The sequence below is a fragment of the Cupressus sempervirens genome, chromosome 9, assembly GCF_028749045.1.
Source record: "Cupressus sempervirens isolate cs-2001-9-10 chromosome 9, ASM2874904v1, whole genome shotgun sequence".
NCBI classification, from domain to species: Eukaryota; Viridiplantae; Streptophyta; class Pinopsida; order Cupressales; family Cupressaceae; genus Cupressus; species Cupressus sempervirens.
The window spans coordinates 412,016,040-412,040,593 of NC_143126.1; the positions used below are offsets into that span (position 1 = coordinate 412,016,040).

Sequence of the window (24,554 nt, forward strand, 5' to 3'; positions counted from 1 at the left end):
TTATGCTTAATTTTTGTTTTACATTTTCAAAATTTAATACATTCAAATAAAATGCATGTATTTTTTAAAATATAGAATGTGAGCACTATAAATTTATTAAATCAAACTTATACAAAATTATTTTCCAAACTTTGTTAATTTTGTGTGTTAAAAAATATGTGACAATTTTGGGAACAATTTTCTTTTACAATGGTACACCAAACATTAATAATTTTCTCATGTTCAATTTACAATTGACTGACCATTACCTAATCCCAACCCCTTCCCTCCCTCCCTCCACAGCAACACAACTATCAGGCATATGGCAGGAACTATGACGCTACGGTCACTTGTATAAATATTGTATTCAATGTTTAAATTATATAGATACTTCGCACGTCCTTGTCTCAATGGTCGATCACAACAGCTGTGGATGTAACTTGTGCACTGATTATTAAAAGCAGGTCGGACATATCAAATAGGAAACCCCTTCGGCATATTAAAATTGAATGACCCCACCACACAAACTCAAGATTCTGATCTTCCAAAAAAAGCATTTGAATATTTACATATTTGTTGAAGTAAACTCAAGTATTCTGTACGCAATTATTTATTGTCTGGCCACTTTGACCCAAAGCACAACCAGTAAATGGCAGCAATAATGGAACTTTGGATCTGGCTTGTCTGAAAGGAATATACAGCCCCTATTAATCCAGTAAGCCATTATTGAATCTTATCCTATTTCAGTCAGGAACGGCTTTGATGGCTCATTCCATTTCTAACCAGCGATATGATGTCTTTCTGAGTTTCAGAGGGCCAGATATAAGAAGAGGTTTTGTAGGTCATTTACACTCTTAGCTCACAACAACTGCAAAATTAAATGTGTTTTTAGACACTGCACAAATCCAGCCAGGTGACGACATTGCTTATGATATAAAAAGAGCCATTGAGTGCAATAGTATTCGGATCCCTATTTTCTCTGCCAACTATGCAGAATCTGCTTGGTGTCTTAAGGAGCTCGCCCTTATTGCAGCTCCCCCGAATTGCCAATCATTCCTTTGTTTTACGATGTGAGTCCCTCAGATGTTCGATATCCTGAAAAAGGTCTATTTGCTCGGGCCTTTCAGAAGCACAAAGATAGATATCCAGAAAATACAATTGCAGAGTGGAAGAGCGCCCTGTTTACAGTCTCCTCCTTCTCTGGCTGGTCCCTTGACCTGACTGAAAGGCATTTAAACTCGTACTATTTGAAATTTTGAGGTGAGAAATAATTTTTTTCTGGATTTAAACTGCCCGACCCTCACTTGAATACATTGGGGGCACATGTTTTTTGCAAGCCCTGAAGTCATACCGAGAACTCAGCAACAACATCCAGTAGGAGTTTGAATTTAACCATCTAAGGCAGTACAATATCACTGGACCTTATCAGGCTGAGCGAGTTCGCAGCTCACAAACAAGTTTGAATCACAATATGTAAAACCCTAACACAGAAATGAAAGCCCTCTTAATCCTATTCCTGTGCCAGGCTAATAACAATCTTTGTGGTAAGAGTTCAGCTCAATCGCATTCATTCTTTCTCCTTGTATTCTGATAGGAGAGCCTTAGTTCTTGGAATCTTGAACCTAAATCATTTTCTTAGGATTTCAAGTAAATCTTCAAGACCTCCTTATCATGCTCTAGGAGTGGAAACAAATTCCACTTACCAATGCACCTCCCAAGGCTTCCTTCCAAGATTGCCTTCCATTCCTTATCAATCAATAAACTCAACTCTCCAAGGTGCCCAATCTATTCTCAGATGTAGTGGACTTGTAGGGGTTGGAAAGGCTTTAAAAATGAATCGAGATAGGCTTGGGTGGTAGCTTGGATCCATCCCTAAACTTATCTTCCTTACCGATTCCCAAATTTACCCCTTACCTCCTTGTAGTCCTATTAGGACCCAATTAACCCTCCTAATGCAGTTTTTGGGCTTTTCCTCCCATTTTGTCTTAAGGGCTTGTCTAGGGCTTGTCAAACCAACTTCACTTCCGGATACCCTTTTGGAAGATGTGCAAGATTTTTGTGGTCTTAGGTCTTGACCCCGTCTGTACAGCACTGTACTGAGAAATAAGGGTTTGTATGGGTTTTGAGGTTTGTCTTCACTGCCAGGAATATATGGCTTCAAAACTCCCTTCAATGGGTTGGCACAACACTTAGTCTGATATGGTAACATCTTCAAACTCTTCTCTTTCACCTCCAACAAGAATCAGGAGTTCAAGTTCCACCACCCGCAAGTTTCAATTAGCTTTCTATGTCTGCAACCTAGCCGGATTCAAGCATGCCCCACCTATTGCTTGCTAACAAAAATAGCATACAGCATCTTTTGACCTCCAATCTTTTGTAAGATAAAGTACACTGTGTCTAGCTTCATTTCTCCAAGAGTCATCGAGTTTCAACCGTTGCAATGAGTTTTAGACATCATTTTACAAAGCACTACCCAATTACGGCCTGGAACTGGCAGTGACTAAAGAAAATTAAACTAGGCAAACAAAACTGAACTAAAACTCTCCAAACTATGTATAGAAGTCCTTAACAAGATAATCTAACTATTCAACACAAAAAGATAACAGTTTCAATCCATATTCACACAGTTGTAACACTTGCAAAACTGTCTGCAGTCCAAAATTTGCTCATTCACTTTCCAATACTCGAACGTCCAAACATACCCAGGTTTTGGAGTAGGCTTAAGTAAGTTCAAATGACTTGCCTCAACCAATTCCAGGTCGGGCATAACTGTTTTTGCTCATCTTGGTGTATATGCAACTTTTGTGCAAATTGTTGCTCAAGTTGCAACATGACAACTTTGACAACATTTGCAATTTTGACAACTTCAATACAATACTTGGCTTTCTTGCCATGATTTGATGAAATTTGATGCCCAATGGTGTTTTTAGATTTATTAGGCCCAAATCAAACTATTTTGGTCCTTTGACCATGCTTTGACCTTTTGACCAAGTTTGACCCATTTGGCAAACTCTTGTTTGCTTGACAACTTTTGACACTTGATTTCAAGGTTTCAATCGACTAAGCAAACATTGAAGGACTTCAAAAATCACACACTTGGGCTATGGTAAAACCCTTATTACATCCTTGACTCAGTCCTGAGTCTACAAGCCAAACATTCACACTAGTATTTGAGTGCATCCTAGGGGTGCTCCTGCACCATATTCTTAGCAGTGCGAGAATCAATAATCTGATCAATTCTCTCAAACTCCTCATCCGGCAATTGGTGTGCCGGTACATTCGACAAATCTGAAAGTATACTCTGCTGTCCACTCCATTCACCCTCATGAAACTCATAGAAATCTGCAACATTGAATATTGCAGAGACATCAATTCCAATCGGAAACTCAATTTCATACACATTAGATGAAACTTCACAGGCCAATCATTAGCCTGATAAGGTTTGGTGATATTATATTGCATCACCATCACACAACCCCGTTGCCCACATAAGCTCTCACAATTACCGTTCAACTCATCCTTTCATTTCCTCTGAGCACTCACATCTTCAATTATTTTTATGGGCATTGGTAATGATCACAAGTTAAGGGAGCTCTCAAAGCACTTAAGCATCTCATACTCACCAGAGTCCATCCAGAATCCCAGATCCCTGACATGGTGTGTGGATATATTTGCAGATATGAAGGAAAGTTGGTGAAGCTTGTGGTCCAAGACATAGTTAACAAGTTAAATAACGTGCCATTAGATGTTGCAGAATTTGTTGTTGGAATGGAAGAGTGGATGGCTGAGGTGATCAAAATGATTGGTATCGATTTAGAGGACAGATTGAGAACAGTTGGAATTTGTGGTATGGGAGGTGTGGGGAAAACCAGCCTTGCAAAGGTGTTATATAATGATATTTACCTCAAATTCGAAGCTGCATGTTTTGTGTCTGATGTTCGCCTCAAATTGCAGCAAGTCAATGACATAAGTCAATTGCAAGGTCAGGTACTGAAAGATTTGTTGAAGGTAGAATTCCAAGTAAATGATGTTGTTCGTGGAAAAGTTCTCATCAAAGATTGTTTAAGATATCTCTGTTCCCTTGTCATTCTTGATGATGTTGATAACTCTACACAATTGAATGCAATTAGGGGAGATTGGTTTGGGCCAGGCAGTAGAATTATTGTCACAACTCGTGATAAAAGTGTTTTGAGTGGTAAAAAAGGTGATAAAATGTATGACTTGAAGGGAGTTCCTGATGATCAAGCTCTTCAACTATTCAGTTGGCACGCTCTTCTCCAGCAAAGACCTGATAAAGCATTTGAAGATCTTTCTCTTATGGTTGTAAAATACTGTGATGGATTACCACTTTCACTAGAGGTAATTGGGGGCCTCTTGTATGGCAAGTGAGAGAGAAGCCTTTGGCTTGAAACACTGAAGCAGCTGGAGAGTGGCATGTATGACAGCATCCATGGAAGGCTCAAAATCAGCTACGAAGATCTTAATTATAATGAGAAGGAAATATTCCTAGACATAGCCTGTATATTTATTGGTAAAGAGACTGAAACAGCAATCACATTTTGGGGAGCTTCAGATTTGGCTCCAAACATAAATGTGATGAATTTGGTACTCAAGTCCCTTGTCAGAATAAGTGATGATGGAAAATTCATGATGCATGATCACCTATGTGACATGGGAAGGGCTATTGTTGCAAACGAATCCACAGATCCTTGCACTCGCAGCCGCCTATGGAAGCTGCATGAAGTGCAACAAGTGCTAAAGAGTCGTCAAGTAAAGCAAGCTACTTGGATACTTCGATTATTTATCTCTAAGGAAAGAACCCAGTATGAGTTTTCTTGTGCTAATCCTATTTCAATACTTGGTCAGGAAAAAAAGAGTGTCAGGTATCTTATATTAGATGGAGAATTGGACGGGGAAGATATTGTCTTGGACACAAAATGTTTGGAATCAATGCAGAATCTACAACTACTATGGTTAACTGGCATGACAGTCCGTAGTGGCTTAAAAAATTTATCTTCCCATTTAAGATGGTTGAAAATGGAATTTTGTACTGGCTTGGATCACCTGGACAGGGACTGGAATCTGGAACATCTAGCTATATTGGATTTGAATGGAACTGATATCCAAACTCTGTGGAGCCAGGGTTCACAAGCAGAGGTAATTTTTGGATCTTGGAAGTATTCTTTGCCTTTTGCTTCTTTGTTTCTGCCAAAGAAATTAATGTGTCTTACTGCTTCAACAGGTTCCTAAAAATCTCAAGGTGCTAAACCTTAATCGCTGCCTTCATCTCAATGAATTTTCCAATCTATCATGCCACACATCTCTTATAGCCCTCCACCTAAATAATTGCAAGAAATTGTCGAGGTTACCAACCTATTTTTATCTACTGCAACAGCTGAAATATCTAGATCTGTCCTTTTCAGAGGACTTGGAGCTATTACATGGCGAAACAAAGCTAATTTCACTTAAGCATCTTCACCTATCCTACTGTTATGGTATAAAAGTCTTGCCCATCCATCTAGAAAAGCTGGAACTCCTCGAAACGCTTGATGTGTCATCAACTGAAATACAAGAGCTGCCTGATCTGCCTTATGTGAATTTAAAAAAGCTGATTTTACTGAGATGCTTTAGATTAAACAGCTTGCCTGAGTCTATAAAGAACTTGAAATATCTAACACATTTGGACATCAGCAAATGTCATGATCTAACTGCTTTACCATCATCAATAGGTGAACTAAAATGCCTGTCCAGTTTGTGGATGAAAGAATGCATGACGATATCCCATTTGCCAGCAGAAATTAGAAAGTTGGTCTCTCCGAAAGAATTAGTGATGAACAACTGTTGGAGCCTAATGGAACTTCCTCAAATGGGAGGCCTTGTACACTTGGAATATCTGCTTCTGAATGGCTGCAGCAAGCTAAAGACTTTGCCATTGGATATTGGTGAGCTCAAATCTTTGATGTTTTTGGACTTGGGGTATTGCAGTAGTTTGACAAGTTTGCCTAGGTCAATAGGTGAGCTGAAATCTCTACTCTCTCTGGACATGCATAAGTGCATACGTATAGAGAAACTTCCAGAAGAACTCTGTAAAATTTCAACTCTGGAGAACCTTAAACTTCATAAATGCTATAAACTGGTCAAGCTTCCAAATCTATCAAATTTCTTACACTTGCGAGTTCTTGATCTCTTCAAATGCTTTTGCATATCTAATCTTCAGCATAAATTCTCAGGACTTAAGTCATTAGTGAGTTTAGAAGCAGGGAAATCCAAAGTTCAGGAAGGTGATCTGACAGAAAATTTTGGAGATTTGCAATCACTGGAATACCTGAATTTGGAACATAATATATTCTACTCATTGCCATCAAGCATCATTTTTCTTGTGAGACTGACAAAGTTGGTCCTACATCACTTTCAAAATTTACTGGAGCTTCCCGTTCTTCCACAAGGTTGGTGACTGTCCTCGGTTAAATAAAGTAGGTAATTTGTCCCATTTGGGAAAACTAGAGATCCTGATTATTTGCAACTGCGAGCAGCTATTTGAGTTGCCAGGACTGAATTGTTTGAAATCGTTGAAAGAACTGAATTTAGCTGGTGAAACAATATCAAAAGCCTGGAGAAAGTTGAACAGCTGCAATCGTTTGAAGAGTTGTATCTGAATGGTTCTCCTGCCTCTGTAATCAATTTTAATAGCTGGATCAAGGTATGCCATTGTCTGACCTCTCTCTTTTTCCTTTTTTTGGTTTCAAAATATTAACATTAAAAGTACTATGCAAATTGTTATAGTTGGATAAGCTCTGGAATACAGGAAATTCCAAGATTGCAGGAAATAAGTTTTGGTGCTAACAAAGTTCCGAAATGCTTCAAATATAAAATGGAGCGCAAAATAGTAGAGCACAGTGAAGAAGTAGGGCATGTTCAGATTTCCCTCCCTCCAATTAATCATGGAATCAGATACACATGAATTATACTATGCCTGCATCTCAAGTTTAACAAGCGTATGTTTGATTTCTCGGCTGATGATGAATCTTTTGTAATCAGCATATTAAGAGAAGATGGAGAGATTTGTCACAGAATGAACATATTTGGCAACAGGCAAAACAGTTTAGGCAATCAACTGTGTGTGTTAATATATAGAGAAAATCATCCATTCATGATAAATCTTGGGGACGGTGATAGGATACGTGTAAAGTCAGCATTCATGAGGTGGATTGTAATAAAACAAGGTGCCATGCAACTTCTATATGAAAATGAAGTAAATGGGGATAGAAACAAGAACAAAGTTTTGGAGTCATTGTCCTTGGAATTGAATTCCCTGTTATCTACCCATGCAGAGGGTGATGCAGATGAAAGTGATGCAGATAGAGATAACCACATTGATCCAGTCTAGCAAATCGGTGTGGAGCACAATACAGATAATAAGAGTGCTTCAAAAATCAACACATGGTAAGATTATTAGTGTGACTGATGATCGCACTGCTCTTAATAAAGTTTGAATCAATTAAATCCATTGCACAATATGATTGAGGTGCTAGCATAAATCTATGCAGGTTGAAGACGAGATCCAGAAGACTTTGTTGCATTTCCAACACTATCTATCACTAGCTGCCTTGGCATATGAAAGAGGATGAAGTGTAAGGCTACAATAGTTTGGCTGACAGGCCATTTTTTTATGTGAATTCTTTTAATATGCTGTTTTTATTGGTTGCAATAAATAGATGGTTATCAAAAAACATTTTTTTAAAAATGGTTCACGTAAGATATAAATTTTTCATTTAATAATTTATCTTGATATGCAACCAATAACTTTTTAATAACAGTTGTAACTCAAAAAAGGAGAGATGAACGGGGCTTTCACAGAATTAAAATAACAATAATAGTAATTTCAATTTGTCTTTTAATACCTGAGCAATCAGAAGCAAATCCACTTAATATTTAGATATGTCAGTTTTTGTAGCTGTCTATCTAATGTTTCAGTGGCCAGCATTTTATTAAGATACATCAAACAGATGCTGCTATCCTTCTACAAGAAGCCTGCACCAGATGTTCAATATATGGTTCATGGCCCAATTACGAAGATGGAAGTTTACCTTTCCAACCGGGATCCCAACAGTTTCTTTTGTCCTTCACAGGTTTACATAATGTTATGTTATTCCTGACTTAGATTTATTTTGAAATGTAAGATAATAATTGAATTTTATGAATGTGGATTGGTGATCTGAAAAATAACATAACTCAAAAATGGGGAGCATTGGCATGCCCAAGTAACAACAGAGAAACATGGCACAGGCTCAGAGACTGTGTTAAGTTAACATTGATTATTCTGCAAATTTCCCATGTCTGAAAGCGTGCGGATGTTCTGGGTGTGATGGAGAACGCAGGGTTATGCCCAAATGACAGAAAACGCAGATTTGGAAGCAAGCCAGATGTGTTGAGAGTGGGTAAAATGGGTATTGGTTTATACAACATGGACTGAATGCAATACATGCAAATCAGAAACTTGCACTCAAGCCCATTATATTTGTTTGTGAATTCCTCTGTATCTAATAATGTAATTTAATGAATTGCCCTGTTCTGCCTCTTGACAAGTACTCTTTCTCACAGGTATACATCAAGTTCTGTTATTCCCAACATAGACTTAGTTCATTACATAAAAATATAACTGGGTTTTATTCACGCAGATAAGTGCTCTAAGAAATGAAATGGACTTGAAATTGGAATCCCTGGCATGTCCTAGCAGCAACGGAGAGCAGTTTTGGCAACACAAAAGAGAGAAACATCGCACCTGCTCAGAGACTGTTTTAAGCTAAGATGATTATTTTTGCAGCTGCCCTGTTTTAAGAATATGCAGATCTGTTCAAATGGGATACTTTATAACATGAGCAGATGTAGTGAAAGTGGATACTATCTTATTTTGAATGGTGGCTTTTAAGGCCACATCATCAATCATCTTTCCTCTATATATAATTTTTTATCCCTTCTCATATTACCAAGAGCCTGAGAAGAAGGGTCATAGATTGTGCTTACTACCTTGACAAGCCAAAACATGAGCATATGGAAGGAGAAGAAGAACAACCACCCCATGATATGGGAGAAGCAGCAGCACAATATATGTAAAAAGAAGAAGAAAAAAAGATGCAGATGAAAAGGGTGAAAGTGTTGGTTGCAGTAGATGAAAGCCAAGAGCATAGAGGCCTGTGAATGGGCTTGCAAGAATCTCTTGGCTCCCCACACGAACATTCGGCAATCTTATAAATTCATCCTCCATATTCAACCCCCTGTTTGTGCATCCTCCAGCCCTGGTAAGAACAGGGCGCAAACAGATACATAACTTCACATTTTTGTCTTAACATTTTACAAGTTACCTTTGGATTATTGTTTTTTTTTTAATGTGCCTTTTACTTTCTTTACCCTTTGAATTCCACGAGACAATTTCAATCTTCTGTAAATATTGATTTGGGTGTTGAAGTTTTTTCTATTGGTGCAGCCTACATAATGAGTAGCCATGTGCTTCATCTTATGGAAAGTGCACAAGTGAAGACTACACAGAAGGTGCTGAAGTGAGCTCTGGTTGTCTGCAAGCGTTATAATGTGAAGGAAAAAACCCGTGTTGTGACTGGAAACCCTAAAGAGAGGATCTGTGAAGCTGCGAAGAAGTTGGGGGTACATTTTATAGTAGTGGATACCCATGGTCGTGGTCCTTTCATGAAGTAATATGAGAAGAAGAAAAAGTCATTTCAATACCCATTTTAGATATATTGCTAATAAGTTGTCTTTTTATGAACTTTGTTTCCAAACACAGTCATTTCAACTCGCATTCGTGCTATTTTGTAGTAATTTTTTTTGTCATTTTGGATGGTTTTTTAGATTTGATTATGTGCAACATTTCCATGGCATTTGTGATCCTGATCCATCATTAGGATGAGTGGTAAGAACTACTAAGAAAAGAGAATGTCTTTTTTTTTCTCATCTTGAGGATGGATTATAAAACATGATTCAGAAATCTCTTTTTTGCTTGCCCATCTTGATTCTGTGACCAGAACTGTTGATAATCTAATCTAAATATTATTAAAACTAATATTATTTAGTGCAGAAATTTTGCATCATTAGTTGACTTACTCATTTAAAAAACATACATCAAATGTGATGATGAATTGACTTGTGATTCACATTTTGCAGTGTCCATCTTGATTCTGTGACCAGAACTGTTGATAATCTAATCTAAATATTATTAAAACTAATATTATGTAGTGCAGAAGTTTTGTATCATTAGTTGACTTACTCATTTAAAAACCATACATCAAATTTTATGATGAATTGACTTGTGATTCACATTTTGTAGAGCAATCAAGGGATCTGTGAGTGACTACTGCTCTCAGAATGCTACTTTTCTTGTTATAGTTGTTAACAAAAATGCCTTACAAACAATAGTATATTCTGGTTAGTTTGTGTGTAATATTTACTATCTACACAATGATATACATCTGAGATTGGGGTTGTAAAAACAAGAACCATGATAGATTTTTTCAAGCAGATATCATAGGAGGACGCACTAGTACAGTTTTCCATAGATTTCCATTCAGCATTATATAAACAATGCTACAATTTCTGTACATAGCTATAGGATCTTGAAGGAATCGTTGTTTTCCCTGTTTTACTTTTTGGGTATGCACCAAATTGAATGTACAAGCTATGATATACATCAAAAGCTAATTTTATAGTTCGCTTAGTTTGGTTCAATGTTAACGAGTCAAAAATATTACCCTCCAAGCTCCTCGAATGGCTGTTCACAAGCCTCAGAACTGTTCCGTATTTACCGCACATACAACCTAACATTTCGGGAAAAAAATCAAATTTTAATTTATATAAAACATCATCTATCAAATGATTCAAATGAGATTTTGTTTTTTAGTTGTCAAGGTTTTTCTAGCTCTAATAATGCAACTTTTTAGACTTAAATTAAATGTTTATTTCTCATAATTCAAATTAAGGATATTAAATTTTTATATAATTTATATTAGAAATAATAAAATTTACATATTGATTTTTTAATTTTCCATTAGTTTTGAGTTATTTTGACCATATTCTAGATTAGATTTCACTTGAGAACAAAGGAATGAATTTGGGTTTCTCTTTATATGGGGCTTGTGTTCTTGCATTGGTCCTTATAGTATCTTTTTCTAGATAACCCTTTTACTAATATAAACAATAAGATTTGTTGTAACCTATTCTAAGCATGTGTGAGATATTTATGGACCACTATAGTATTTGATAAGTAGATGTTTTTCCGAAGTCAAATTTTGATGTTGTTATTAGGATTGAATTGTGTAGTTTTAAAGCTTATTAGTCACAACACTTGTCAAAGTAAGTTAAGTGGGCTTCACCTTGGAGGAAAGCTGACTAAGTGTGCTTGGGTTGAAGGACCAATGCTTCACTTATGTGAGCATAATCTAGATGCAATGATCACCCCCTGATTGAAGATGTTCAAGATCTGAATCAAGTTGACTTATGCAAGCAGAGATATGGCACTCTTGTTAGTCATTATTGGCAGAATGATTCCTGGGTTAACTTGAAGGACATGGATCAAAGTTTCTATCACATCCAATTATCTCTCAATGCTATTTCTCTCCACCCTTCTTTTGAGGATGAGATTATTTGGTACGTTGATCCTAGTGGGCAATACAAGGTTTCTTCTCTCTTTGCTTCTAAGGAGAAGGAAAATCATCCCTTGTGGTCTCAGGCTTGGATTAAGGGTCTCATTCCTAAAATTAATTTCTTCTTTTGGGTTCTGCTTCAAAATAAAATTCTAACCCTTGATAACTTGCAGAAAAGAGGTATAAATTTGGTGAATAGGTGTATTTTATGTAAGAATGGTTTTGAAGATAGAGACCACTTGTTTCTGAACTGCTCTTATTCCCAAATGGTTTGGACTGAGATCCTAATGTATTGGAACTTGACTTGGGTTCATCATAACAATGTGGAATCTTCTTTTAAAAGCTGGAAATGCCCGTCTAAGAATTCCGATGTTCAATTTCTATGAAAAATTACTCTGCCTCATCTTTGCTGGGGTATTTGGAAAGAAAGGAATAATAGAATTTTTAGAAACAGAGAGGTTCTTCGATGGGTGCTTGGTCAGAACATTATTAGAGCTTGTAAGGAGAATTTCAGATCCCTGAAAATATCTGATCAAACCTTTCCTATTGATAATCCTATGTTTCTTGGAAACCCTAAGACTCAAACTGATAACCCAAGATTGAATGTCACTTGGAGTTCCCCTCCGAATGGTTGGATTAAAGGAAACTTTGATGGTGCTGCTAAGGGAAATCTGGGGAGTGCGGGCTGTGGAGGTGTGTTGAGAGATTATATGGGAATAGTTAAAGATGCTATAGCTATTCCTATAGGTCAGACTAATAGTCACATTGCTGAAGCTACGACGGCCCTTTATACTATGAAAATCGCAGTGGATTTGGGATGTCCAAAATTATGGTTGGAAGGTGACTCTTTAAATATTATTAATATCCTTAATAATAAAAGTGCTATCTCATGGTCGATAGAGACCACTATCAAGGAGATTAAATACCTTATTCAAAAAATTGAAAAAGTTGTCATATCTCATACCTTTCGGGAGGCCAATGGTGTTGCTGATTGGGTTGCCAACTATGTTGTCCTAACAGGGCAAATGGTGAGGTGGACCAATGAATTAAATAATCAAGTTGATCTCAAAGCAATTATTCATCATGAAGCTATTCATGCGAAGGTGGGTAAGATTTGAAAAGATTGGAAAGTTAATGATTTCGTGGAGTGATCAAATTATTGCCAGATTTTCTTCCCCTATGAAGTACACTCAAATGAATGCGACATTGTGTTCGCACGTTTCTCCGAACAAAGGTGTCTCTTTTGGCGGGAAGAAAAATAGTTTTCTTTCTAACCCTCTCTTTCTATGCGTCTGGTTTTTCTGGTTTGAATGTGTTTACTATTCTCTGCTGATGGGGGGTGAACCGCGCAAACAAGAACCAAAAAATTGTGAGGCATGGAAGGCTCGCAAGGATGTTTGGAAAATTCTGCAGAAAGGAAAAGTGACTCGTTACATGGAGCGACTCAATGGTTTTAAGCCTCACATCACTACGGCTTTCTTTAAGAACTAGTCCAATGACAAAGTCACTCTCCATGGTGTGATTGTGAAACTTATGGAGTTTATTGCTGAGATCACGGGACTTCCTACGGTGGGCATAAAATTCACTAAGAAAACTAGTATATCAAATGCAGCCTACAAAAAGTTTTCGAAAACGGAAGAAGAGGAGAAGCTTCTGGAAAAGAATGGTGATTTCTTTGATGCAAACCAGATAAAGAAGATCTGGAGGGATGTTCTTTGCTGCATCTGTGAGTATTTCATACTTGATGGAAGAAATAAAAGAGTTCATAAATGTCATTTTATTTTTTTAAATCATTTCAGATATAAAGATAGAATATATTTCCCCTTCTTTTTGCGGTTTTCTTTACTTAATAGTTTAGAAGCCCATAAGAAAAAGGATTCCAGACCCATTCTTCATGAAGGTCTGATCCTTCTTATTGAGGGATATTGTAAAAATAAGCACATTGCCTCTACTCCCTCTAAGGACAAGAAGAAAGAGCCCATTAAGAGTAAGAAGGGTGACTCTGTTAAAGGTAAAGAAAATGCCCTGAATTTGAAACCCTCTGCCTCTCAAGTTCTTGAGGATGAGGAGTTTGAGACTGATAATTCGGAAAGCTGTGAGAATTGGAAACCTGAGGATGAGGATGATACTGAAATTGGAGAGTTAAGTTCTAATTTGGACGGGTATTCGGAGATTGAAGATGAAAAAGGAAAAGAAAAAAACAATAGTGAAGGTAATTTTGAACAGAGTAAATCTAATAATGAGGGTAACCAAGTTATTTCTAGTGGGGGTAATAAAGTGGAAGATAACACTGATGGGAATCCTATTGAGAAGAATAAGGAGGACCATACGGCTATTACTGCTTCTCCTGTTAAGGGGATAGAGGAAGAAAAAAGGAAGGACTCTGCTCATCCTGAGGACTATGTCGAGGGTCGAAAGGAGGATCAAACGGAAATGGAGGATATCAATGACAATGTCTGCTCCCCCCCACACGAGACAACTGAAGATGATTGTGACGCTATGCAGAGGGATACCATGCTTACCTTCCTGCATTCTGCTAAGGAGAAAGCCGACACCAGCCTCAAGGTTGATTCCTGGATCTACAATGAAATAATGGGTTTGAAGAAAAAGGTGGAAATTCTGCAACATAACCTGGATACTATCAATGCTAAACTTAGTCATGTGGAAGGACAGACAGGAGAAATCCCTAAAAAACTTAACAACTATGAGCAGAACCTCACAATGTTAATCAAGGCGAGTAGCACTAAGATGGAATAGGTCACCTCAAGTATTTGGGCAGCCGCTACTAGCCTGGGCAAAAGGGTGAATGAAGATATCATTTCGGCAGAGGGTCCGAGCAAAAGAACAAGGCAGAGCTCGAGGAAGGGTGTTATGAGAGCTGCTGCTACTATGGATGTTGCTTCCATTCAAGAGATTGCTGCAATTGGTAAGGAAGCAGCTAAATTGATCCTGGAGCTGCAATAGTGGCACTGGGGTGGGTTCTCTAGTTTGGTGCCTATCTGGTATTGGTCGTTGGTTGGGGACTTTGGTTTTGGTTTCTGGTTTTTTATAGTTTAGACTGTTTGTGGTTCCAGGTCCCTGTAAAACCTGGGTTAGTTTGGTTTTGGACTTTTCTAGTGGTTTTAGGTCCCTGTAAAACCTGATTTTGATACTGTTCTTCAGTTTGTTGCAGGTTTTTTCCTGGTTGGGCTGTCTTGCTTTATCTTTTTGTTTTTTGTTAAAGGGTTTCGGGGTCCCTTCAAAACTTGCTTTTACCGTAATCTAAAAAAAATTTAGATGTAATGAGAGTAAAGTGATCCATCCATTCTTATGATAGATGGATTTTGTGGGTCACTATTAGAGAGACATAGTGATATAGAAAATAATTTGGCTATTTCAAAAGCTCATACATGCGTGCGTTCTTGTGCATCAATGGTTGTTTCCAATCCTCTATTTGCATTGGCTTTGCCTGTAGGCTCTAATCTCTTAGCTTTTGCTAGCATGATCAATGCAACTATTAGATCTACTTTTGGCGGGCAGTGTGTGCTTCATCTGGTGTTAAGGTCCTGGTAGATGTTGTTGATAACAATCTGTTATCCTTTTTTCTTTCTCCAATAGTGGATAGAGAGAAGGGCACAACTTCTTTTGCTCCCCCAATTTTTGGGTGTGTTTTATCTCAGACTTCGGGGGGGGGGGGGGGGTGATTTTGAATGGGTCACCGTTTTTCCCAACATGTTGTTGATGAAGCAATCTTGCAAGAAGCTTTGGCCTGGAAGGAGGCTGTTGTGGGGGTTTTGGGAGGTAGGAATGGGCCCTCTTATGCTCAAATTGTGTGTAAGGGTGGGGGTTTCGAGGTTGTTACTAAGTTGATAGTCTCTAAACCCTTTCCAACATGTAGCCCTATTTCAGTCAACCTAGATAAAGATACATTATTAGAGATTAAGCTATGAACTGACGTCCCTGAAGTGGATGTGGTTATTTGTCAATTCAAGGGCATCTGGCCCTCTCTTAAAGAGCTCCACACTTGGATCTTTAAGTGCTAGGATCCATATCTTATTAACTATGTCTAGATTTTTCCTCTGGTAAAGTGTTTTTTATTATCACATTTGATAATTCAGAGGATGGGAGAACTATCCTATGTGATCATTTCTTCACAAGGAAAAATTGTTTTTCTTTGATGGTTAGACCTTGGCATAAGGAGATTAACCCATCCATTGAATCTTTTTGCAAATTGCCTATCTGGGTACGACTTCCTAACCTCCCTCTTCATCTCTGACATGACTCTATTCTTGACGAAGTTGGTGAGGCTTTAGGTCATTTCTTAATGATGAATTTGGAATTCTCATATATAATGCATTCTACCTATGCTCACATTCTTGTTGATATAGATGCTTCTAATTAAAGGCCTTTCGACAGAGATTAATCTCTTTAGTCCTATTGGCTCTTGGACACAATCGTTAAATTATGAAAGCCTCTTGTTTAGATGCAGAAAATGTTTTAATGTTGGGCATGTTGTGGCAAGTGTAAAACTCAAAAAATAAAATTTAAGAAACCCTCCTCATGGTGGTCAAGTTCTTTGAGGCAACATTATATGGTGGTCAAAATGCTTGCATCTGTTGATGAAGTTCCCCCAATTGTGACTACTGTTACTCAACGACAAGATGGTGAATTTGTCCCTTATCCTGGTCTTTTGTCGGAAGTTAGCTCCGGTCAGTTGGATGTTGTTCCTGTGGTTGCTCGTGTGGTTGGTTCTATTAATGGAGCCTTTGGTGGTACTTCTATTGTTGTTGCTAATTAGAAAAAGATTGATGTTGTTGGTTTAGTCTAACATAGGGTTGTTGAGTTTGTTGTGGCTAGAAGCAATGCGACTTTTCTGGAAAAGATTAGTGATGTTGGCCCTGTCCAAAATGACTTTGCGAAGGGAGGATCTTGTGCTGTTGGTTTTTCTATTGTTGGTTGACGCAGGCAAGGTAGAATAACTAGGGCCAAAGGTACACTCAGCTATCCAAACCACTCTGCAAGAGTTAACACAATGGAAAACACAACACAAACACATCACCAAGGAGAGAGAACCAGATATCTTTTATTAACTCATCAAATATTCACCATACATGCCCAACTGTAAGGCCTTCTGGGTTAAGACCAATTACAAATACTATCACATTCAAAGATCAAACTTCTTCTCTTCTCAACTTCCTCTACAAAACTTACTTAACTTTTAGCCTAAACTCTCTATTTATACTTGCCAAAATGGCTTACGGAAGATTTTAGAACATTACATAACAAAAAGGCCGACACAAGATCCTATCATTAAATTCATGAATGAAATTAAATATACAAGTCAACTCCCACTAAGAACCAAAAAACAGACAACTTGGCACCCATTGGATAACTCGACACCCACTAGGAAACTAGCACTTGGCATCACTCGGCATCCACTGGATATTGGCAACTCGGCACATGAAGAAACACTCGGCATACACTGAGTAACTCGACACATGAGGAATCACTCAGCATACACTGGGTAACTCGACACATGAAGGAATGCTACAATAACTCGGCACATGAAGAGTGCTACAGTAACTTGGCACCAAGTAAGTAACTCGACACCAACTATAGAATGAACAAAAATGAGCAAGATAACAAGGCAACCCAGGATGCTCCTACATCAGACAATTGGGGTTGAAAGAAATGAATCTCCTGAATCATTGAGATGTCCCAACCTGAGCTGAATCCAACTCAAATTGAGAAATCCATGAAGCATCTTCAATAGGTCTATTCTTCCACTTCACTAAATATTCATAGTAATCTTTTCCTCTTGTACTCTTGCCAACTCTCTGATCCAAGATCTGTTCAACTTCCTCAATTTGTTTCTTAGGATAATCATCTGGTATAACAACTTCATCCTCTAACTCATGATACTCATACAAATCAGCAATATTAAATATAGGAGATATATCCATGTCATCAGGTAATTCAACTTCATAAGCATTACCATTGTCAAACTTCTTCAGGATCTTGCAAGGTCCAAATTTCTTCATCTGCAGCTTGCTATATGTTCCAACTGGGAATCTTCCTTTCTTTAGATGAACCATCACCTCATCACCAACTTGAAAATCATGGTGTCTTCTAGATTGATCACCATTCTCCTTATACTTCTGATTGTTTTGTTCCAACCTCAACTTCACTTATTTATGCAGAGATTCCATAAAATCAGAAAATTCTTCTCCTGCAATACTTTTCTTTTCTTCACCAGCAACATCTCTCAAATCTGATATACCTCTAGGATGCATTTCGGTAACAATTTCAAAAGGCGTCTTCCCTGTACTCCTATTCACAAAATTATTATATGCAAATTTAGCGTGTGCTAATACCATCTCTCAATTACTTGACTTTTCCCTAGCTAAACATCTCAGCAAATTTTCCAAGCTTCTATTCACAACCTCTGTCTGTCCATCTATTTGTGGATGGAATGTAGAACTAAACTTCAATTCAGTACCCATCTTCTTCCACAAAGTCTTCCAAAAATAACCAACAAACTTACTATCTCTATTTGAAATAATGTTCCTTGGTAATCCATGCAATCTCACAATTTCTTTAAAGAAATGTTCAGCAACATGCTCAGCATCTGATGTCTTCTTACATGGTATAAAATGAGCCATCTTAGAAAATATGTCCACTACAACAAATATAGAATCATACCCCTTCACTGTTTTAGGCAATCCAAGAACAAAATCCATACTAATGTCAGTCCAAGGTTTCTCAGGAACAATAATAGTTGTATACAAACCACTATTTTGACTCACTCCCTTTGCAACTTGACAAACTCCACAACTCTTTACAAATTTTTGAACATCCTTATACATTTGTGGCCAATAATATTTCTCTTTCAGCAAACTCAATGTCTTATCAATTCCAAAATGCCCAGCTAATCCACCACAATGCTTTTCCTTAATCAAATTCAACCTCATAGGACTTCTAGGAATACATAACTGAATACCTTTGAACAACATACCTTCTTGAATGAAATACTCATCATACTTACTTATGTGATCTGTCAGATTTGGTGCTCTGCACTCTCTCCATGCCTTAGAAAAATTAGGATCAGCATCATATAATTCTTTCATGTCATCAAAACCAAGAACTTCAACCTTCATTTCAGTCAATAAAGAACATCTTCTACTCAATACATCAACAACTTTGTTAGTAACTCCACTCTTATGCTTGATCACAAATGTAAAACTCTGCAAATACTCAACCCACTTCATATGTCTTTGATTCAATTTATGTTGACTTCCCAAGTATTGTAAAGCTTTATGATTAGTATACAACACAAACTCCTTAGGCATCAAATAATGTCTCCACTTCTTCAATGCTTGAACAATAGCATAAAACTCTTGATCGTACACAAAATATTTCCTTTTAGCATCATTCAAATTTTCACTAAAGAAAGCAACAGGCTTACCTTCTTGACTTAATATAGCTTCTATTGCATTACCACTTGCATCACATTCAACTTGAAATACTTTGTTGAAATCAAGTTAAGCCAATACAGGTAATTTAGCAACCTTTTGTTTCAAAGTCTCAAAACTCTTATCAGCTCCATGTGTCCACTTGAATTCCTTTTTATCTCCCCTCATTGTTTCAGTCATAGTATTACAAACAACATTGAAATTCTTTATAAACTTTCTGTAAAAACTAGCCAAACCATGAAATGATCTTACCTCGCTCACATTCTCAGGTGTAGGCCATTTCAAAATTGCTTTAACATTCTCAAGATCCATCTTCAAACCATTAGCTGAAATCACAAATCCTAGATACACAATCTCCTCTTGCATAAAAGAACACTTTTTCAGATTAATCAACAACTTTTCCTCTTTCAACCTTTGCAATACTTGTCTAATATGCTCAAGATGTTCTTCCTTAGTCTTGTTGAATATCAAAATATCATCCAAATAAACAATCACAAACTTACCCAAGAATCTTTTCAGAACTTCATTCATCAACCTCATGAAAGTACTAGGTGCATTAGTAAAACCAAAAGGCATAACCAACCATTCATACAAACCATCTTTTGTCTTGAAAGCAATCTTCCATTCATCACCTTCTCTGATTCTGATCTGATGATAGCCACTCTTCAAATCAATCTTGGTAAAATACTTTGCTCCACTCAAACAATCCATTATGTCATCCATCCTTGGCATAGGAAACCTATATTTCACTGTTATCTTGTTAATGGCTTTGGAATCAGTACACATTCTCCATTCTCCATTCTTTTTAGGTGCTAATACAACATGTATAGCACATGGACTCCTGAGATAGGTTCTACCTCCTGAGATAGGTTCTACCTCCTTCCTTGTTCGATATGCTTGTCTCTTCAGTAGTTTTGGAGGAAGCCATTATCAGTATCAACATAGGGACTTTTGAATAGGTTTTAGAGATACCAGTCATTATAGAGATTCCTTCTCCATCCAGGGGACACATCTCATAGGTACCCTTGCCTTTGTTTCTTCCAAAGGGGAGGAACATCATACAGAGGTTATGGATGAACTTCTACATAGGAGCATTCTTCACTGATCGGCACACTACTTTTAAGTGGGGGGGTGGGGACTACTTCGTCTCCTTCTTCTCCTTTTTGGGGGGGACTTTTTCCTCATAGGAGGTTTTGTCCTTCTCCATTCTTTCTTGTATATACATGGATGTATGTCGTAATGGGGGGGTCTTGATTACTCCATCCATTGATGCATCCTTATTCATCTCTCTTTTTGGGGGAGGGTTTTTCCCATGAGATTTTCCCTCTTTCCCCACTTTATGAGAGATTTGCATCTTCATTATGTACAGGGGTACCTAACATGGCCTAGTAGTTGGGACCCATTCTGCATCTTCATCCTAGTTTCGTAAGCTTAAGGGCATTCCCCTAAGTTGCACTTAAGGGGGGGTGTTGGTGTAAATAAGTATTTACTTATTACACTTACTTAAGTTTACTTAAGTTAATGCATTTTTAATTTATTTTTTATTATTTTATTTGTGAGACACTTAGGAGTTTGTGCACTCTTGTGAGTTGTCTTGATGACATCACAAGGGTCTGCACCTCTTTTAAGCACATGTTGTCTACAACACAGGAATCTTCTACACACATATGACACTTTGTCATCCATTCATCTAGAATGTTGGATAATGTGCTTAGTTGTCTTATCTCCTGGTTGTTTCTAGAGACATTCTAGGTGCTTCTTAAGAGGCCTTTATATACAGGCACTCCTAGTGTGTTGAACATCACATTCTGAACAGAGAAATGTATTCGGACATACTCTGATTAATTGATCATATCCATTTTTGGTCTACTGTGTGCTTGTGTTTGAGTTCTTAGTTCCTAGGTGAATTTTGCCCTGAAGGCAAATTCTTATAGGGTCACTAGCCTCTTGTTGATTGTAAGCATGTCTTGTGTGGTGAGTTGTTGAAAACACTTAACTTCAATTGATGTTCAATCTTTGGTTTGCATCTAGATGGGACTGGAGAGAGGATATCGATGGGAAAATCATTTGTGTGTTCCTTAGAAGCTTGCACTAGATGGTTGGAGTCATCGATTAAGTTGCATCTAGTAGAGTCCAAGCCATCTTTGATTCCTTTCATTCTAGGTTAGAGGTAGAGTTAGCATCGAGGTTAAGTTTAATTTGAAGTGGAAAGGTTAGAAAGTCAACCTACATTTTCTTAGTTTTCACTTTGTGAAGAAATTGTTTTAGGAGTGTAAGAGTTGATATCCCTTGAATGAATACCATAAGTCCCTTTGTGATAATCAACATATCACATCATAAAATTGAGTGAAGTTCACAATTAATGAAACCATGAAGTTATCGCATGATCTCACATTGCAAGCTTAGCATGAGGGATGACTTTATTCAAGAAAGGGTTGGGTATTTAATGTTTCATTGAATATTTTATTCAACATGTTGTAGTGGAACAAAACTCATAGCAACAGATACATAGAAAGTTACATGAATAAAGCGTGAACACTCATGGAAGAATATAATCATTAGAATAGCCTTGGCTAAGACCCCTTCACCTAAATAATATTTGAAAATAAAAAATATTCAAAATATTCAATCTTTTTGAAAAAACTTAAAAAATTCCAACTAATCAAGGTATTCTCATGATATCTTGAATACACATTTGAATATATTTCTTAATCGAAGACTCTTTGTTCAATACTCATTTTTTATTTTTTAAATAGTAGCTCTGAAAAGATTATATTTTATCAACATTTCCAACTCCTAAATAAGCTCACATGTGTAATATCAAGACCTGTACAAAAAAAAATTCCCCTCCAAACGAAGAATTTCTAAAGATTCCATTTTATCTTTTTCCTACCGTCAAAATATGCACGAGATTAATGAGAAACTGGAATTAAATTACTCACTGCACAACATGTAGTAAGTAGGGTCAAATGTCTTTGCATGAAGAAAAAGTCTCCTCCAAACAAGGGATTTCCATCCAACACACACTCCTCTGATAACGATGGTGCATTAAAATACAATCACATGATTTGAGCCATCAATAATTGAAGGATCCCATTGTTTTCTATTTCTATTTCCATGATAAACAAAGCAAGCAGCCGCAGTTCCCCGTAAATGGTTTTGCTCTGTACACACCGGCGGCTCTGTAAACCAGCATCCTATATATACACATACCCAATTATTCAAAGGCCTTGTATTGCAAAGCAATGGAGAAAATTGAACAAATTTCAGAAGATAAAGTGGTGAAAATTGTAGTTGCGGTGGATGAGAGCCAAGAGAGCATGCGAGCCTGTGAATGGGCTTGCAAACATCTCTTGCCTCTCTCTGCCTTTTCTCATACAATTTCTCAGCAGGGTTATAAATTCACACTGCTTCATGTTCAGCCCCCTGCTTCTGTCAACACCGGCCCCGGTAAGTTTCCCCCTTTTGAATACCAGCAGGTTTACTCCAATGTCTCTGAAAAATACTCTGTTTGCATTGGTTTGATTTGGCATTAATGTGTGCTTCAACTTTCATGCAGCATATATATTGAGCAGTGAGGTGTTTTACCTTCTTGAATGTGAAGAACTGGGGAGAACCCACAAGATATTCAAGCAAGCTCTGGATATCTGCAATCGTTACAACGTAAGGGCAGAAACCCATGTTGTGATTGGGGAGCCAAAAGAAAAAATCTGTGAAGCTGCTCATAAATTGGAGGCACATTTTCTTGTGATGGGTAGCCATGGCCACGGTCCTTTCATCAGGTACTATACTTTCTAAGGGAAAAAAAAAGAGTCATTTCAATACCCATTAAAGGCTTTTTGTATATATGTATTGATCGTCGTTGTTTTTTACGGAAATTGGCAGAGCAATAAAGGGGAGCGTGAGTGATCATTGCTCACGAAATGCCGCGTGTCCAGTTGTCGTCGTTAATAAAAAGGTTTCCTGAGAATAGGAATGTTTAATCCTATACCCACCTTGGTAAGGCTGTAATCCGTACATATGCATTTGCACAGGATATTTTGAGAAGCAGAACAGGGGCCAGGATTGGGGGTTTTTAGTTAATGAAACATTATGTGATGAACTCAGGAACTTTAGTTAATGAAAGCTATCATCTTCTTGGAATTGGTTGTAGTCATCAGATCAAGATTGAATCTACAAAAAACAATGATGATACACAATGTGCACCTGTATCTGATTCATTCTCGCTGTGCATTGAAGATCTTATGATACTCTTATGGACGGTTGGTAGACAAGAAGCTTTTTAATCCTTTTAAACATGAGAGAGACAGATTGTTTTTCTATTTAACAGATCTGGTCATCTTTAGTCTACCAACGCCTGGATTGGCAAATAGATTATGCGAGTTTTTATCTGATATCACTTTCTGATTTATGATTTCCTTCAGTCATCTTTAAAGGTCAAATTCTACAGTAACAGCAATTTCCATGTCTAAAATAACCTGCCTTTATATTGTACACCAAGAGCACTCAATATCACACAACAACATATTATGATCCCTGCAGTCTGATTAGCTGATAGTTAATAGTTAGTTTGTAGTGTTTTGTTCTTGTTAAGCTACAGATCAATCTCTGTTCTAAGGTGTTATTACTGATTATTGATGTTGAAGATGAGATACCTTTTGAATATGCTCACATGAATCAAATGTTATTCCAAAATAAAACTACGCACTAAGTTGGCAAAATAATCTTAAGGAGTTGCTAAAACAATTCACCAACACAAAATCACCTACAAGAATTGATTCTATGCTTACCTAGTGCTGTTATTACACCATGAAAGCTATGCAAAAGTGTGGAAATCATTCTCCTGACCAGAGCTCATAAAACAAAAATGGAAATTGCAGATAGAAAAGGGGAACAAGTAGAAGAACCAGACATCCCGCTTCACAAATTTCGTCAATGCTTCTCAGAGCACGGTTGCATAGCACATCTGCATAAACGCAAATTGCATAACTCCAGAGACAACATGGGTGCTCCCAAAAAACAATAATAGTAATGATAGGCCATGACAGATGACTCTCTCCCTTCCGAAAATGCAGAGGAATCTTCTTTATAATAATATTTTTTTTTTAAAAATTATTTTTGCCTTCTCTTTAAAAACAAAAGGCATTTGTTTGTGTCTCAGCTTTGGGCCCGTATCCTGTCACACAAGTATTTACCTGCTGTTGAACCTTCAGATATTTTCAGGTTTTCTCTTAAGGGAAGAGGCTCTATGGTGTGGAATACCCTCAAGATTGGTGCTCACCTGGTGAAGAGAAGTTTATTTTGGATCTGCAACAGAGGCACTGAGGCTCTATTTTGGAGTGATTCTTGGAACGGGCATCCTCCTCTCCTATCCTCTCATCCTCACTTGCAGGCTCTTTGTGATTCTTTCCTTTCTACTGGATGGAATAAGGTGGATCATTATAAGGAGGCTTGTAACCTAGGCCTTGCTGTG

General features: G+C 37.5%; 1 protein-coding gene and 1 pseudogene across 2 annotated transcripts; both read left to right on the top strand.

Annotated features, from left to right (window-relative positions):
- Positions 1-352: 352 nt before the first annotated feature.
- LOC149539049 (TMV resistance protein N-like) lies at positions 353-10,716 on the top strand (annotated as a pseudogene). The gene is made up of 8 exons (XR_016356155.1): positions 353-1,207; positions 3,657-4,749; positions 4,846-5,136; positions 5,222-6,679; positions 6,785-7,422; positions 7,527-9,278; positions 9,464-9,686; positions 10,319-10,716. The product of XR_016356155.1 is annotated as a TMV resistance protein N-like (transcript).
- Positions 10,717-22,176: 11,460 nt separating this feature from the next.
- On the top strand, positions 22,177-23,475 carry LOC149539050 (universal stress protein A-like protein). Its single transcript, XM_089800399.1, has 3 exons — positions 22,177-22,531; positions 22,641-22,863; positions 22,967-23,475. Exons 1-3 carry the CDS (start codon positions 22,327-22,329, stop codon positions 23,046-23,048), a joined length of 510 nt encoding a protein of 169 aa, XP_089656525.1. The 5' UTR covers positions 22,177-22,326; the 3' UTR covers positions 23,049-23,475.
- The last annotated feature ends 1,079 nt before the right edge of the window (positions 23,476-24,554 follow it).

What these genes read in the sequence shown, in the direction of transcription:
- LOC149539050 (XM_089800399.1), top strand. Translation starts at nt 22,327, where the DNA reads ATGGAGAAAATTGAACAAATTTCAGAAGATAAAGTGGTGAAAATTGTA. An exon ending in TTCTGTCAACACCGGCCCCG is followed by an intron (nt 22,532 to 22,640) that starts GTAAGTTTCCCC and finishes ACTTTCATGCAG; the next exon opens with CATATATATTGAGCAGTGAG. An exon ending in GGCCACGGTCCTTTCATCAG is followed by an intron (nt 22,864 to 22,966) that starts GTACTATACTTT and finishes GGAAATTGGCAG; the next exon opens with AGCAATAAAGGGGAGCGTGA.